The sequence below is a fragment of the Panthera uncia genome, chromosome D2 (assembly GCF_023721935.1).
Source record: "Panthera uncia isolate 11264 chromosome D2, Puncia_PCG_1.0, whole genome shotgun sequence".
Taxonomy (NCBI): domain Eukaryota; kingdom Metazoa; phylum Chordata; class Mammalia; order Carnivora; family Felidae; genus Panthera; species Panthera uncia.
Genome location: NC_064818.1, coordinates 27917115 through 27935339, shown reverse-complemented (window position 1 = coordinate 27935339; position 18225 = coordinate 27917115). Strand labels below are relative to the sequence as shown.

Below are 18225 nucleotides of genomic sequence, written 5' to 3'. Positions count from 1 at the left end.
AACTGTAAGTGTACCAATACAGAATGTTCTTACATGTTTCCATATAAAAGGGGAATATGTATTTCTATTTGATGAGAGGAAGAATGTCTCAAAATAACTGATGATGTTCAAATGAAATTTTGTATGTATGTGAAAAATAGTTAATTTTATAATTTCTGTTTTACAGCAAGTGAAGTCTTCTGTTGGGGACAAAATAAATATGGCCAATTGGGTTTAGGCATTGACTGTAAAAAGCAAGCCTCACCACAGCTGATCAAGTCTTTGCTTGGAATCCCTTTCATGCAAGTGGCAGCAGGAGGAGCCCATAGTTTTGTACTCACCCTTTCTGGAGCTATTTTTGGATGGGGACGCAACAAATTTGGTCAACTAGGTCTTAATGATGAAAATGGTAGGTTTTCATTATTTATAGATAAATGTACTTAAAAAGAGATGATCTTTTGAGATGGATCAGTGATTCTTAATATCAGGAAGAAATGTACCCATATCTTTCCTGATACGGAGAAGGGGATAAAAGATTTATTTAAAAATTCCATTTGGTAATATTTTTTAAGGGATTGTGGGAAGGCCAGAAAATACCATCTTATTGCAAAATAAACTCTAGAAAGTGTATCTGGATAAAAATCTTTGTTTTTAGATGTTCATTAAAAGAAAGTTGTGAAAAACATTACTGCAAATTGGAAATCACATTACTGGCCATCATTGGTGGAAAGAAGTTGTAAAATTATTCTGGAAAGTAACATGGAGTGTTAATCTATTTGAGTTTTTCAAGGAAGTATTTAAATAATCTGAGTCATTAAATCTTTATCTTGGGCTTCACTTTTAACATGGATTCTGGAGTCTTGAAAATAAACAATTTGAATTTTAAAAAATTATAATTACTTGAAACAAGTTAGGATCTTGGAACTGATTTTTCATAACTGCATAAGTTCAATGCCAATATTTGAAATACAAAAACTAATTTCATCAAGCTCAACATAATTGTCATGATTTAAGTGGACAAAAGTGAGTCGTTGGTCTAGTAACTAGCAACTGGTAATGATAAGCAAATAACACTCAGAATTTTAAAATATTTTATTGTGCATAAGAAAAATATGTCAGATTAGGACATTTTTTTTTCTGCTACAAAGTAGCAGGAAGTATAATTTTCATGCGTTTAAATAGAATCCTGTGAGCTTAATTATCATGAGGTAAATATAAAGAATGATGTGTGTGTATTGGAAACAGATAGTTTTGAAATTCCTTGATTTCTAGTTCTGTGTAGATTGGTGTTAGGGCACTTTAACACTTAAATTACTCTTTAAAACCCTCCTTTAAAAAGATCTGGGAACCCAGTTAATTTGGCTTGTACTACAAAATCATTGACTTACAGTTAAAAATTATTTGCCATTGTCTACTGAGCTTGGGAAGCTGTAAAGGAAACACATTTTAGAAGAGTTTTAATTTAAGAATACCATTAACATTTCTTGTTGGAATTTTCAGATAGGTATGTTCCTAATTTACTAAAGTCACTAAGAACTCAGAAAATAGTTTATATTTGTTGTGGAGAAGATCATACTGCTGCACTAACCAAGGTATTGTATTCCCATAAAACTTCTTTATTATTATTCATGGTAGTTATTTTATAATTAGTGAATGTTTTCATGATATTTACTTTAGAACTTGAGTATTAATTAATGTCTAAAAAATAATCTTGAAAAAAGCACTAAATTATTGTCAAAAACAATTTACCTTAATTTTCAACTTTGTTTCAGGTTATGTAATGTGAATTATGATCTGTTAAATGTGATAATACATTTTGTTGAATTTCTCAAGTTCATGTGTAATACTGCTTTAGGAATATTTTGAATGAAAAAGTTCCCTTTTAGTTTGTCATACTTGTCATGCTATGTGTATCAATCCCGTTTATATTGTGTAACTGTCTCATTTTAATTTAACTCTCATTGGGCTTATAAATTCCATATAACAAGTAATAGAGGAGAATGAATCTATTATCCATAGGCCAGGAATTATGCAGTTATAATGAGCTTTCATCACAGTCTCATTAATGGTTTTAACTCTTTCTTTTCTTGGGTATGTGCCATTACATTATCATTACTATGTAGTTCTCTAGTGATTGGAAGGAAAATGAAAATAAAAACCTTAGATTAACCTTTACCAGGAATATTATTGGCACATTTTTTATTGGCTGAATTAGATGTGAATGTGTTTGCTTTATCTTCAATTTGCATAGTACATAAATTTGCAAGAAAAAGTTAACTTCTAATCAGACTTCTACACACACAAAATTCTACACACCCACATTGGGATTTTTTTTTTTTTTTTTGATAAGAATTTTTCTTAGTTCTCAAGTATAGTATATTCAGTACTTTTAAAAATATGACTAATTATAAAAATTGATTTTTAAAATTTTTATATTACTGTACTTGCCTTTTAGTAAGGAAATTTTACTTATTTGCCAATCTTATTGTATTTTATTGATTTTTATCAAGTTACAGATGTAATCACTAAAGTCTTATTAAATCATGTTGGCATGTTCTAAATTCTAGTTGTTCTCTTCTGTCATAGGTATTTAGAAGAAATAAGTCTATGTTATTAGTTTTTTTTGTTTTTTTTAAATAAGTCTATGTTGAAATACTAGTGTAAAAAAATATCTTGTGTATTATTCCTTGGTGTTAACTTTGTGGTGGGAAGGCTCACAACGTTAATGTTTTATCAAATTCAGCCCTTCAAATAACCACTTATCTTATTTTCTTAGGATATGTAACTATTTATAGCTATTGAGTTTTTTTTAAATCCCAGTCTTCTGTGTTCCTCTCAAGAGAGTAGCTGGTGATACTTGTTCACTGGAATTTTGGGAGAATATTATTTTTAACAAAATCAGATAGTTTTAAATATCCCAATAGGAAAATATTTTATTTCCCTTGATTTAAGTTAGAATATAGTTCCATATCCATATATCTTTTGTTTTTCTGGAAGAATTTCTTGCAAATAAATTAGGATTACTAATTTAGGACAAAGCAGTTTTCTTGTGCAAAACCTGTATTAGGAAAACAACATCAGGAAAAATTTAAACAGACTTTTAAAAACAGAATAAATAATGTAAAGAAAGGTATGTTAATGGGTATGAACACACTATCATAAAGATGTCAACTTTTTTTAGGTTAATTTACCAATTCGTTATGCAAATCAGGGGTGCCTGGGTGGTTCAGCTGGTTAAGCATCTGATTTTGGCTCAGGTCATGATCTCATAGTTCATGAGTTCCAGCCCCACATTGGGCTTTGCACTGACAGTGCAGAGCCTACTTGGGATTCTCTCCTTCTCTCCCCACCCCTCCCCCACCCGCACTTTCTCTCTCAAAATAAGCTCAAATCAATAAGCTTAAAAAACAAATTCATTATGCAAATCACATATACATACATCTTTTGACTTAGCAATCCTACTTTTAAGAATCTGTCCTAAAGATAGGAAATTATATATGCACAAGGTCATTAATTGTGGCTTTATTTTAATAGCAAAAGAATGAAAGAATGCAGATGTCTATCAGTAGCAGCCTAGTTGAATAAACTGTGGTAACCACACAAGACTTGTAAAACAGGTGTTTAACATTTAAACATGTAAACATGACTTGTAAAATAGAATAAGGCAGATCTCTGTATTATGCTGTGGAATATCTTCAGCATGTATTGTTAAGTAAAAAGAGGAAGGTACAGAATAATTGCCTTTTGTATAAGCAGGGATAAAAGATGAACATGTTATATGTTATTTATATTTTTAAAAATGTAATAGCTAGATCAAATGTACCTTGCCTTATCATTTTGACTTTACAACTTAGAAACTGTTACATATAATTAAAAAGCAAACATATGTTTTTAAGCAATTGCTAACAATTGAAAATAAAAAAAATAGTGGCACTACTACAAAAGGAGAATTCTTTTAAGTCCTTTTACAGTGCAGTGTTTTGTTGTATATCACTAGTGGGAAATAGCCTGAATATAAACCGAATTGCCACAAAAATTTTAAACTGCATTCTGTAGTCTTCCTGTTAGTAGTAAAATTGATAGTATTATTTTCAATATATTACATACAGGATAAGAAAAAGCAAATAAGTACTTTACTGTTACTGGAAACTATGGTTTTCAGCTTAAGACAAAAGAAACATAAAACAATAAGAATTAAATTAAAATCTCCTGATTTTTACTTTTATTTATTTTTAATAAGTTTTTTTTTTTTTTTTACAGTTTATTTATTTTGAGAGAGAGAGAGCATGAGCTGGGGAGGGGCAAAGAGAGACAGAGAGCGAGAGAGAATCCCAAGCAGGCTCTTTAGGGTCAGTGCAGAGACTGACGTAGGGCTCAAACTCACAAAACCTTGAGATCATGACCTGAGCCAAAATCTAGAGTTGGATGCTTAACCAACTGAGCCACCCAGGCACCCATTGTGATCTTTACTTTTAATCAGAAGTGTTAGTAGGAAGTCTTACTCTTTTTCTTCTAAAAAAATTTTTTTTTCTTCCATGACCACTGAATGGTCCTAGAAGTAATTAGCCATGTACAATGTGGAAGCAGTGAGCATCACTTGATTTAGTAGACTCAATATGAAAAATAACCGGAGCTTCTTAGAGAAGAGTCTGATTTCATATCTGGGGCAAAACAGAACAAAACAAAAAAGTGTGAGAATAGCTTTGGGTATTATGTGTTACAAAAAAGGAGACTACTAAGGTCATGTCTGTGGGACAACATCAAGGAATTTTTCACAAAAAGAAGTAACAATGGCAATACATGGAAATATACCAAATATGTAACAATTCATGACTTCATTATAATACTCTTCTTCAAATCAATATAAAGCAAACATCATTGCTTATCTTTGAAAGTTGCTAGGACAACTCATTTTTCTAAAAATTCATAAATAAGAAGGAAACATTTTTCTTGCTTCCTATTTGCAGATTGTATTTCAGAATAACTTAATAGTTGATGAATTAAGTTCTCTATAGAAGAATTCCAACTAATCTAAGAGAAATAATAAGATTAGAAAATTTCCATTTTATACTCCCTAATAATTAATTGAGACAGATCAAAACATTAAACTTAATGTGGATGGATTAGGCTGTGAAACTTGTTAACTTGCTTATTTTTAACATTATCAACCAGACGTGCTTTGTCGTGATGAAATAAAATAATCAGGAAAATTTAAACATGGCATCAGTATCAGATAATAATTAAAATTGAAGAGGTCAATTCTTGAAGAGGATATAACAACTGTACCTATGTATGCACCCAATACAAAAGCACCTAAATAATATTATGCAAATATTAACAGAGCTAGAGGCAGAAATAAACAGTAGTAATAGTAGGGGACTCTAACACTCTACTTTCAACAATAGGTAGGTCATCCATACAGAAAATCAATAAGGAAATATTGGACTTGTATTACACTTATACCAAATGCACTAACATACAGAGCACCCCATCCAACAGCAGCAGAATACACATTCTTCTGAAGTGCACAATAGAATATTCCGCAGGAGAGATCGTATGTTAGATCACAAAACAAGTCTTAACAAATTTAAAAAGAATTGAAACGATATCGAGTATCTTTTTCAGCCACAATGGTATGAAATGGTATGAGTCAATAATGGGACGAGAGCTAGAACATTTGCAGGTATGTGGAAATTAGAAAGCACACTCCTGAACAGTCACTAGGTCGAAAAATAAATAAAAGGGAAGTAAAATATCTTGAGACAAGTGAAAATGGAAACAACATACCAAAACTTATGGGATGCAGCAAAAACAGCTCTGAGGGAGATAGATAAAAATAAGCTATGTCACCATAAATCCAGTAAAGTGTTTATAACATAAACAGCTACATTAAGAAAAAGATCTCAAAAAAGCAGCATTTATACTTCAAGGTACTGGTGGGGGTTGGGGGGAGAGCAGGGAAACCAAAGTTAGCAGAAGGAAGAAAATAACAGGTCAGAGCAGAAATAAAGACTAAAAAAACCAGTAAAGATAACCAAAACTAAGAACTCTTTTCCTGAAAAGTTAAAAAAATAATCGATAGATGTTTAGATAGATTAAACACTATCAGAAATGAAGAGACATTACAACCCATACTTCACAAATAAAAGGACTATAAGAAACTATGAACAATTATATGCCAACAAATTAGATAACATAAATGAAATGGATAAATTCCTGGAAACATTCAAACTACCAAGAGTGAATCATGAAGAAATAGAAAAATCTAAACAGACTTTTAACAGGTAAGGGGAGTGAATCATTAATCAGAAATCTCCCAACAAAGAAAGACCCAGGATTAGATGACTTCACTGGTGAATTTTACCATTTAGTAATTAATTACTGCCAGTCCATCTCAAACTCTTTGAAAAAATAGGAGACATTTTTAAATGCATTTTATGAGGCCACCATTATCTTAATACCAAAGCCACACAAAGACAACATAAGACAATAAAATTACAGGCTACTTATCCCTAACAGACACAGGTGTAAAACTCAACAAAATATGAGCAAACCAAATTTAACAGTACATGAAAATGATCATATACCATGATCAACTGGGATTTATCCCTGGGATGCAAAAATGTTTCAACATCTGCAAATCAGTCAAAGCCACATTAATAGAATGAAGATTAAAAGTCATATAAACATCCTGATGTAGGAAAATCATTTGGCAAAATTCAACATCTTTTCATGATAAAAATTCTCAGTATAGAAGGAATATACCTCAACATAATAAAGACCATAAATGACAAGCCCACAGCAAACATATTTAGTGGTGAAAAGGTGAAAGTTTTTCCTGTAAGATCAAGAATAAGATGGAAGATGCCTACCTTTGTCACTTCTACTCTAGTACTGAATCCTAGCCAGAGCAGTTTTAGTAAAGAAAGAAATGAGGTGTTCAAACTAGGGAGGAAAAAGTAAAATTGTCTCTGCACATGACATATATATAGAGAACCCCAAAGACTCTACCAAAAGTCTATTTGAAAAAAAATTTTTTTTTTTTAACGTTTATTTATTTTTGAGACAGAGAGAGACAGAACATGAACGGGGGAGGGGCAGAGAGAGAGAGGGAGACACAGAATCAGAAGCAGGCTCCAGGCTCTGAGCCATCAGCCCAGAGCCCGATGTGGGGCTCGAACTCACGGACCGCGAGATCGTGACCCGGGCTGAAGTCGGACGCTTAACTGACTGAGCCACCCAGGCGCCCCCCAAAAGTCTATTTGAACTAATACATGAATTCAGTAACGTTGCAGGAAACAAAGTCAACATACAAAAATAATTGCATCTCTATACGCTAAGAACAAACTCTGAAAGAAAAATTAAGAAAGCATTCCCATGTACAATATCATTAAAAACAATAAAATACTTTGGAATATGGGGTCCCTGGGTGGCTAAGTCAGTTAAAGCATCCAACTTCAACTCAAGTCATGGTCTCACAGTTTGTGACTTCAAGCCCTGTGCCGGGCTTTGTGCTGACAGCTCGGAACCTGGAACCTACTTTGGATTCTGTGTCTTCCTCTCCCTTTGCTCCTCTCCCACTTGTGCTCTGTCTCTCTGTCTCTCTCTCTCAAAAATAAACATTAAAAAAAAGGGGGGGGAGGAATAAATTTAACCAAAGAGTGAAAGACCTGTATACTGAAAACTATATATGACATGAGTGAAAGAATTGAAGACCTAAGATAAATAGATACCACATGTTCTTAGATTAGAAGAATTAATATTGTTAAAATGTCCAAACTACTGAAAGTGACCTACAGATTCAGAGTAACCCCTATCAAAAGTCCAATGGCATTTTTCATAGAAATAGAGCAGGCAATCTTGAAATTCATACGGGACCAAAAAAGACCAGGAATAGCCAAAGCAATCTGGAGAAAGAACAGCAAAGCTCGAGCATTGTGCTTCCTGATTTCAACTGTAGTGATCAAAACAGTATACAACTTTATAAAAACAGACACATAGACCAATCAAACAGATAGCCCAGAAATAAAACCACATATATATAGTTAACTAATCATTGACAAGGGACCAACAACACACAGTGGGACAGGTTGGCTTCTTCAGTAAATGGTGCTGGAAAATTATCCATATGTAAAAAAATGAAATTGGACGTCTGTTTTTACCACTCATAAAACAACTCAAAGTGGATTAAAGATCTAATAAGACCTGAAACTAAAACTTGTAAAAGAAAACATGGGATGAAAAACCCTTTGACATTGGTCAAAGCACAAGCAACAATAGCAAAAATAAATAGGTGGGACTACAAACTAAAAAAGTTTCGGCTCCACAGAGGACACCACTGAAGTGAAAAGGCAGTCTATGAAATGAGAGAAAATATTAGCAGACCATTTATCTGACAAGGGGGTAATATTCAAAATATAAAAGGAACTCCTATAACTCAATGGCTAAAAAACAAATAGTCTATTTTAAAAATGAACAAAGGAGCTGAATAGATACTTTTCCAAAAAATATATACAAAGGATATCTGGATGGTTCAGTAGGTTTACCTGCCAGCTCTTGATTTCGGCTCAGGTTAAAAATCTCACAGTTTGTGGGATTGGGTCCCTTGTCTGGCTCTGTGCTGACAGTGTGGAGCCTGCATGGGATTCTCTCTCTTTCCCTCTTTCTCTGCCCTTCCCCTGCTCGTGCACACGCTCTTTCCTTTGTCTCAAAATAAATAAACTTAAAAAAAAAATACACACAAATAGCCAAACAGGTACAAGAAAAGGTGCTTAATGTTAACATCACAATCATCAGAGAAATGCAAATCAAAACCACAATGAGATAACACCTCACACCTGTTAGGGTTACTCTTATCAAAAACCAAAGGACAAGTATTGGTGAGGATGTTAAGAAAGGGGAACCCTTGTTTCCACTGCTGGTGGGAATGTAAACTGGTGCAAATGGAAAACAGTATGGAGGTTCCTCAAAAAATTACAAATTGTGGGGCACCTGGGTGGCTCAGTCGGTTGGGTGTCTGACCCTTGATCTCCACTTGGGTGTTGATCTCAGGGTCATGAGTTCAACCTCCACATTGGACTCTGCTGGGCATGAAGCCTACTTTAAAAAAAGAAAAAAAAAAAAAAACAGGAAAGAAAAAAAAATTACAAATAGAACTATATGCCCCAGCAAATTCCACTTCTGGGTGCATATCTGAAGGAAATAAAAACGGGTTCTTGAAGAGATAACTGCACTCCCATGTTTATTGTAGCAGTTTTTCACAATAGCCAAGAAACAACCTAAGTGTCCATTACCAGGTAGATGGATAAAGAAGATTTATACATATATGTGTATATACACATACACACTGGAATAATATTCAGCCACAAAAAAAGAGGGAAATCATTTCCAACAACATAGATGAATCTGGAGGGCATTATGCTAAGTGAAATAAGCCAAACAAAGATAAATATTATGTATCATTTATATGGAAAATCTTTAAAAAGAAAAAGTCAAATTTGTAGAAATGGAGAGTAGAATGTCTGCCAGGGGCTGGTGGGGTGTAAAGAAATGGGAAATTGGTCAAGGGTATAAACTTTCTGTTATAAGATGAGTAAGTTTTAAAGATCTGACGTATGGCGTTGTGACTGTAGTTAACAATACTGTATTCTGTACCTGAAATTTCCAGGAGAGTAGATCTGAAGCATTCTTACCAAAAAGAAAAAGTATGTGAGGTGTTGATGTGTTAATTAACTTCTTTGTGGTAGTCATTTCACAATGTATGTATATGTCAAATCCCATTGTACACTTTATATACAATTTTATTTGGCAATTCAGTTATACCTAAATAAAACTGGGGAAAATGATACCAGTTACAAAAAACCATAAGAAGTAAAAACACTTTTGCTGTTTCTATCAAGAAATTAATACTAATTTTGTAAATGCGATAATAGTATTACTGTATTGTATGTTTTTATATGTTAGAGGTTTGTGCCATTGAAGATACATACATATTTATAGGTGAGATGATTTGATGACCACAGTTTGCTTTAAAGTACTCCAGTACTTTTTAGGGTGCCTGAGTGGCTCAGTAGGTTATTTCAACAAATACTTTGGAAAAGTTTTTGGAGATTTGTGACAATTTGAAAAAACTCACAGGTAAACTGTGTAGCCTTTCTTTTATGCCAAAAAAAAAAAAAAAAGGTGGTTATTGTTTATGTTATCAGTAAGGCTTTGAGTCAGAAATAGGCTATTTTTAGGTAATCAAAAGTTGTATGTGGATTTTTGACTGCAGAAGGTGTTGACATCCCTAACCCCTGCACTGTTTAGGGGTCAACTGTATATTGTAGCAACTATGTGTTAAAAATAGGTATATTTGTGCATTCTGGTTTACTTATACTCTTTCAGCTTTTATGTTAAAAGCATAACCAGTTTGAAAACTGAAGATGATACCATTTTTTGGTTTTGTGATATTTTATAGTTATGTACTTGGGATTCAGTAAATATAATGATAGTGAAAGGCAATGCAAAAAATGATTAGTATCTCTTTAATAGTGGCTCCAACTAAATATAATGAGAACACAATTAAGTTCTTCTAAAATATGTGAAAATAACCTCAACCTGGAACTTAGTTTTAAAACATTTTACCTTGAAAGGTCAGCTGTCATCTGTTAAATTGTGGAGACAATAGAAGAGAAAAATTGACCCCATGTATTAAAGATTAACTTATTTTCTTAAATTATTTTCTTTCATCAGGCTTTCTAATGATAAAGAGTTTTGTCTTTTTTTTTTTTTTTTTTTTTTTTTTTTTTTTTAAGGAAGGTGGAGTGTTTACTTTTGGAGCTGGAGGGTATGGTCAGTTGGGTCATAACTCTACCAGTCATGAAATAAATCCAAGGAAAGTTTTTGAACTTATGGGAAGCATTGTCACTCAGATTGCTTGTGGAAGGTAAGTTATCGTATACGAGTATTTTAGTCTCTATAATTCAGTTACTTAAAATTTTTTTTAACAGTCCAGAGGTCTTTTATTTATTTATTTTTTTAATGTTTATTTATTTATTTTGGGGGAGAAAGGGGAGAGGGAAGGGGAACGTGTGGGGGGGATGGGCAGAGAGAGGGAGAGAGAATCCCAAACAGGATCTGTGCTGTCAATGCATGATCTCCTGACCTGGGACAAGTCAAGAGTGACACTTAACCAATTGAGCCACCCAGGCACCCCTAGAGGTCTTTTGTTTTTTTACACCTTCTTGGCCATGAATTTATAGGGAGTGAGTTCTAGTAGCTGAAGCTTCTTTCCATTGGTTCTCACAAACTGTATTTCTGTGGTTGGAGCATGCTGGCACTTCAGTTGAACTCAAGTACTTTTTTCTTTGGCTTCCTTTTTTAATGATCATTTCCCTTCACATGTTTGAGGAAGCTCTATCTTGGCTGTCAGAGTACTTAATGTTTTCAGTATGCACAATAATTTTCTAGGCAAGAAGAATCTTGTCTTTGTTTATTTACAACAATGCCACCAGCCTGCTGGGTATCATCATAGACTTCCAGTTTTGCCTTGGTAACATTTGTCCGGCATTCCTTTTTGAACAGTGCCCATCCCCTCTATGTCTATGGTATAACCTTTCTTGTGGATTTGCGTGTGTGTGGTCAAAGTACCAATTCCATGTTTGCTAAAAGGCCTAGAGAACATATAGGGGTGTCTCTCCTTTTTCCCTTTGTGTTGGTCATTTTGCAAATTACTAGAAGGTGGCAGTTCCTAGCTGAAAGTAGGTATTTTTTTTTTAATGAGTTGTTTAGCATTCTAGGAATCTAAGATAAAAACATTCTTCCTTAAATGCCTGATTTGCTGGTGAGGAGTAATAGTAACAGGAGAAACATCATTTATACTTATTATTTTACTTTTCTCTATTCAAAAAGATTTATCTGGGGCAAGATGTTAATAATATATATGTGACATTGTATTTATTGTATGTAGCATCACACTTGAGGGTGAAGTATAGGTCATCTTTTTTTTCTTTTTCTTTTCCACCTTTTTAAATTTAAACAGTGAGGAAATTGAGCAGTTAATTAACACCTGAGAGTAGTTATTGCTGAAAGTTGAATTGGAATACTGATTTCCTGATTCCCAATTCTTGGGAGTAAGTACAAGAGTCACAGCTTTGAAATTGAGCTTCACCTTTGGTGGATTAAATTAGGTAGACTCCCAAAAAGCAAAATATACTTTGTTTGACTAACTCAGCTTGATTTTTGCCTCATAGTATATATCCATATAAAATATAGTTCAGTCTTGCCAGCTGTTAACTTCAAATACATGAAATCACACTGTAGGTAGTCTTTGGTAGCTTAGCTTGATTTTTGCCTCATAGTATATATCCATATAAAATATAGTTCAGTCTTGCCAACTGTTAACTTCAAATACATGAAATCACACTGTAGGCAGTCTTTGGTAGCTTTTTTTTTTTTTTAACAGGCATTTATTTGTGTGCTTCCAGTTTTTGGCAATTACAAATAATGTTGCTTTGAACATTTGTTATATGATATACATAAACCTTTGTATTTCTAAGTATATACCTAAAATGGGATTGCTGGGTCATAGAAGATATTTAACTTGAATTTTGCAGGTTAATGTCACCCTGTTTACCAGAATTTACATTCCACATTTATGTGTCCTTGTCCCCATTTGGCATTGTCAGACTTTGAAATTTTTGCTAATCTGTTGGATATATAGTGTTACTTAATCATGATTTTAGGGGTGCCTGGGTGGCATAGTCAGTTAAGCATCTGACTCGATTTCGGCTCAGGTCATGATCTCATGGTTCATGGGTACGCATTGGGCTGTGCGCAGACAGAGTAGAGTCAGCTTGAGATTCTCTTTCTCTCTTGGCCCCTGCTCGCATGCTTTCTCTCTCTCTCACAAAATAAATAAATAAATCTTTTAAAACATCATGACTTTAATTTGCATTTCCATGATTTGATATGGATTGGATTGAATCTGTAGATCACTTTGGGAAGTATTGATATTTTAACATTAAGTTTTCCAATCCATGAACATGAAATGTCTTTCCATTTATGTCTTTAATTTCTTTCAGTAAGTTTTGTAGTTTTCATCCTATATCTTTTATCTTTTTGTTCAATTTCTAAATATCTTATTCTTTTTGATACTATTGTAAATGGCATTGTTTTTTAAATTTCTTTTTCGATTGTTCATTATTAATGTATAGAAATACAATTGATTTTTGCATTTTGGTTTTGTATCCTGCTGTTTTGGTGATTTTTGTTTCTTTTTTTTTGTTTTGTTTTTTAGTTCTGATAGATTTTTGGTGGAATCTCTAAGGTTTTCAACATATAAGATCATATCATTTGTACACAGAGATAATTTTACTACTTTCTCAATTTAGGTGCCTTTTATTTCTTTTTCTTGCTAAAACTTCCAGTACTTTGTTGAATAGTATTCAAAGTAGACATCCTTGCCTTGTTCCTGATCTTAGAGGAAACTTTCAGTCTGTCACCATTGAGTATGATGTTTATTGTGGGTTTTTCATAGATGGCTTTTATTATGTTGAAGTAATGTTCTTCTATTATTAGTTTTTGAGTATTTCAAAAAAGGGTGTTGAATTTTGTTGATTTTTTTTCTGTATCAGTTGAAATGATAATAATGGGTTTTTTTCTTCATTGCCTTAATATTATAAATTACTTTGATCAGTTTGCATATGTTGAACCATCCCTGCATTCCAGGAACGAATCCCATGTGCCTTTGCTGTACAGTTTTTTAATATACTACTGGATTCTGTTTGCTAATATTGTATTGAGAATTTTTGCATCACTGTCCATAAGGGATAATGGTCTGTAGTTTTCTTGTAGAGTCCTTGTCTGACTTTGATATCAGGACAGTGTTGGCCTCGTGGAATGAGTTAGAAAGTTACACCCCTTCAAGTTTTTTGGAAAACTCTGAATAGGATTGGATTTAGTTCTTTTAATGTTTGGTAGAAGTCACCAATGAAACTATTTAATGTAGGGCTTTTCTTTGCTGGGAGATTTTTTTTTTATCAATTTAGTCGTTTTACTGTTTATAGATCTTTTCTGTTTTCCTATTTTTCATGATGTAGTACTAGTAAATTTTGTATTTCTAGGATTTTGTGTATGTTATCTAAATCATCTAATTTTTGGCAAATAATTGCTTATATACTCTTCTTATGATCCTTTTTATTTTGGCAGCATTAATAGTAGGGCCCCTACTTTTACTTCTGATTTTAGTAATTTCTTTTCTTTTTTCTTAGTCAAGTTAAACTTCTGTCAGTTTTGTTGATCTTTGTAAAACCAGCTTTTAGTTCCACTGACTTTTGCTATTTTTGTATTCTCTATTTCATTTATCTCAGCTCTAATTTTTCTTCTGCTAGCTTTGTGTTTAGAGTTGTAAAGTTGGGTTGTTCACATGAGATCTTTCTTGTTTTTGAATGTAAATTTCCCCCTTATCACTACTTTCCCTTCATTTCTTGTTTTGATATATTGTGTTTTCATTTTCATTTATCTCTTACGTCTTTCTGATTTGTCTGTGATTTCTTTGATTCATAGGTCATTTAAAAGTGTGTTGTTGAATTTCCACAAATTTGTGAATTTTGTAATTTCCTAATGTTACTGATTTCTAATGTTATCCCATTGTGTTCAGAGAAGATACTTTATATGGTGTCTTTTAAAATCTATTGAGACTTACTTTCTGGCCTACCATATGGTCTAATGTGGATAGTGTCCATGTCATTTGAGAAGAATGTGTTTATTATTGTTGTTGAATAGTGTGCCCTATTAGATCTAGTTGACTTACTGTGTTGTTCAAATTCTCTTTTTCTTTACTTCTGTGTGGTTATTCTGTTTTTGAGAGTAAGGTTATTAAAGTCTCTAACCATTATTGCAGAATAATTTCTCCCTTCAGTTCTTTCAGTTTTTGTTTTATATATTTTGATGGTCTTTTATTAGATGTGTAAATGATTTTAATTGTTACTTTTGCTGTATTGAACCTTTTGTTGAAATATAATGTCCTTTGTCTCTTGTAACCCTTTTTGATTTAAAGTCTGTTTTGTCTGCTAATTGTATGGCCATTTTGCTCTCTTTTGGTTATTGGCATGGAATATCTTTTTTCATCTTTTCACTTTTTGGTCTTTTTTTTTTTTTTTTTTTTTAATACCATTCTGCCAGTCTCTGTGTTTTGAGTGCACAACTTAACCCATTTACATTTAAAGGTAATTATGAGATGTAGGGACTTCTGTCATTTTGTTATTTTCTTTCTGTATGTCTTATACTTTTTTGTTCTTCATTTCCTGGATTTACTGTCTCTTTTGTTGTTGTTGTTGTTTTAGTGAAATGTTTTAATTCTCTTCTCATGTCCTTTTCTGTATATTCTATAGCTACTTTCTTTGTGGTTACCATGGTGATTACATTTAAGATCCTGGAGTTATAACACTAATTCACATTGATACTGGGTTAACTTCAACAACATACAAAAACTCTGTTCCTGTATGGCTCTACTGCCACCCCCTTTCAGTTATTGATTTCACAACATAACTTATTTATACTGTGTGTCACAGTCATACCATCTGTGAATCAGTTTAGCTTTATTTCTTCATTTCTAATACTTATGCTTAACATATCTCTTGTCCTAGTGTCCTGTCTGGGACACCAGGTTGATGTTCACTAGAAGTGCTAAAGATCAAGGCATGTTGTCCTATGTTCTGTCTGTGAGCAAACCTTCAATATTTCACAATTAAGTATCATGTTTGCCATAAGTTTACTGTAGATAACCTATATCACATTAAGGAATTTTTCTTTTTTTGTAGTGTAGAAGGATTATTTATTTATTTTTAATGAGTGGCTGTTAAGTATTTGATGTTGGTCTTTCTGGATCTATTGAAATGATTTATGATTTTTCTCCTTTAATCTGTTAATTTGGTGAACTATATGAATGGATTTTAGTAAATAAAAACAGCTTTACTTTTCTGTAGTAGCTCCAGTTTAATCATCTATGTTACCATTTTGTATAGTGCTGCATTTGGTTTACTAATATTTTAAAAATATTACTTGTATTTATGTTTATCCCTGAGCTTGGTTTGTAATTTTCTGTTATTTTTTGTTTTGTGGGTTTTTTTTTTTTTTTTAATTTAGTTAACATAGGGTGCAGTATTGGTTTCAGGAGTAGAATTCAGTGATTCATCACTTAGATACAATACCCAGTGCTCATCACAAGTGCCCTCCTTAATACCCATCACCCATCTAGCCCATCTCTCACCCACTTCCCTCTATCAACCCTCAATTTGTTCTCTATTGTTAAGAGTCTCTTGTGGTTTATTTCCCTCTCTCCTTTTCCCTCCCCCTTTTCATATGTTTATCTGTTTCTTAAATGCCACATATGAATGAAATTATATGGTATTTGTCTTTCTCTGACTTATTTTGCTTGGCATAATACATTCTAGCTCCATTGATGTCATTGCAAATGGCAAGATTTCATTCTTTTTGATGGCTGAGTAATATTCCATTGTGTATATATACAACTTTTTTATCCTTTCATCAGTTGATGGACATTTGGGCTCTCTCCACAGTTTGGCTATTGTTGATAATGCTGCTGTAAATATCAGGGTGTATGTATCCCTTTGAATTTGTGTTTTTGTACCTCGGGGTAAATACTGAATAGTGTAATTGCTAGATCTTAGGGTAGTTCTGTTTTCAGTGTTTTGAGGAACCTCCATACTGTTCTCCAGAGTGGCTGCACCAGTTCTCATTCCCACCAACAGTGCAAAAGGAACGTTTCTCTTTTCTCTGCATCCTCGCCAACACCTGTTGTTTCTCATGTTGTTAATTTTAGCCATTCTGACAGGTGCAATGTGGTATCTCATTGTGGTTTTACTTTGTTATTTTCCTGATGATGAATGGTGTTGAGCATCTTTTCATGTGTGTTAGTCAACTGGATGTCTTCTTTGGAAAAGTATCTATTCATGTCTTCTGCCCATTTCTTAACTGGGCTATTTGGTTTTTGGCTGTTTAGTTTGATAAGTTCTTTATAGATTTTGAATACTAACCCTTTATCCAATATGTCATTTGTAAATATCTTCCCCCATTCCATAGGCTGCCTTTTAGTTTTGTTGATTGTTTGCTGTGCAGAAGCTTTTTATCTTGATGAAGTCCCAGTAGTTCACGTTTGTTGTTATTTTTGCCAGGTTTTATTATTAAGGTTATGCTAGTCTAATAATATATATTGGGGATTATACCCTTGTTTTCTCTTTATTTGAAAGAGAACCACTTTAGAAGTTAGTAGACCTTGTCATTTAAAGCCATCTGGGCTTGGTATTTTCTTTTCTGGAATTTTAAAAACATTCTTCAGTTTCTTTATAAGGTAGCTTTAAAATTTTTTCTTGTCCATTATTTGTAATTTAGATTTTTCTATGAATTTTTCCATTTTTGTTTAAATTGTAAACATGTGAATGTAAAATTTCAGTATCTATATTAGCCTATTGCTATACAAACAACATGCCAGTGACCTATAAAAATAAATGTTTATTTGTTACTCTATGGATCATCTGAGATGGTTCTTTCTCAGGCTATGGGTCACCTGGAGTGGCTCTTATTTTTGCTGCAAGTTGGGACAGCTGTTTCAAGATGTATGACCATTAGGGAGACTTCGCTCAGTCTGCAGCTGAGCAGGGATGGCTTTGTTACGGGTCTCATTTCAGGCCAGAGAACAGTGGCTACCTCTGGGTATTTTATTTTTTTTGGGAGTAGCACCTGTACGTGTACTTCTCAAGCTTCTGCTTCAGAAATCCTGTTGACCAAAAACAAATTACATGACCAAGAGTAAGGTTAAGGTAGGGGGAATGCATGGTGCTTATCTACCATCAGGTTGTAACAAGACTGTGCATGTTTAATACTACAGGATAGTAAAGAGGTGGAATTATATTTTCAGTAGACTACAGTATTATCTTAAAAAATTTTTTTTATGTTTGTATGATCTATAGTGATCTCTTGTTTTTTTCCTGTTTTGATGTTGGTAAATTTTCCTTTCTTTCCTGATCTTTTTTTTTAAACCTCCATTTCTAGAGGTTTATCAATTTATTAATCTTTTCACAGAACCCACTTTTTTTCTTTACGATCCATATTTTGTGTATATTTTTCATTTCATACATTTCAGTCTTTAGTTCATTCAGTGGTGAGATGCAGTGTTCTGTATATGCCCATTATATAGTTTTTATTTTTAGTTTTTAAAATTTTTATTTTTGAGAGAGAGTGAGC

The 18225-nt window shown here is 33.0% G+C and overlaps 1 protein-coding gene across 9 annotated transcripts in view; it reads left to right on the top strand.

The window, feature by feature from the left end:
• The window catches only part of HERC4 (HECT and RLD domain containing E3 ubiquitin protein ligase 4), a 136110-nt gene that overhangs the window by 38024 nt on the left and 79861 nt on the right, over nucleotides 1-18225 (top strand). For all 9 annotated transcript variants that reach the window (XM_049645117.1, XM_049645114.1, XM_049645118.1 and 6 more), the window contains 3 exons: nucleotides 167-388; nucleotides 1480-1571; nucleotides 10776-10906. In XM_049645117.1, the coding sequence (XP_049501074.1) occupies nucleotides 167-388; nucleotides 1480-1571; nucleotides 10776-10906 (445 nt within the window). The remainder of the gene's footprint in view (nucleotides 1-166; nucleotides 389-1479; nucleotides 1572-10775; nucleotides 10907-18225) is intronic.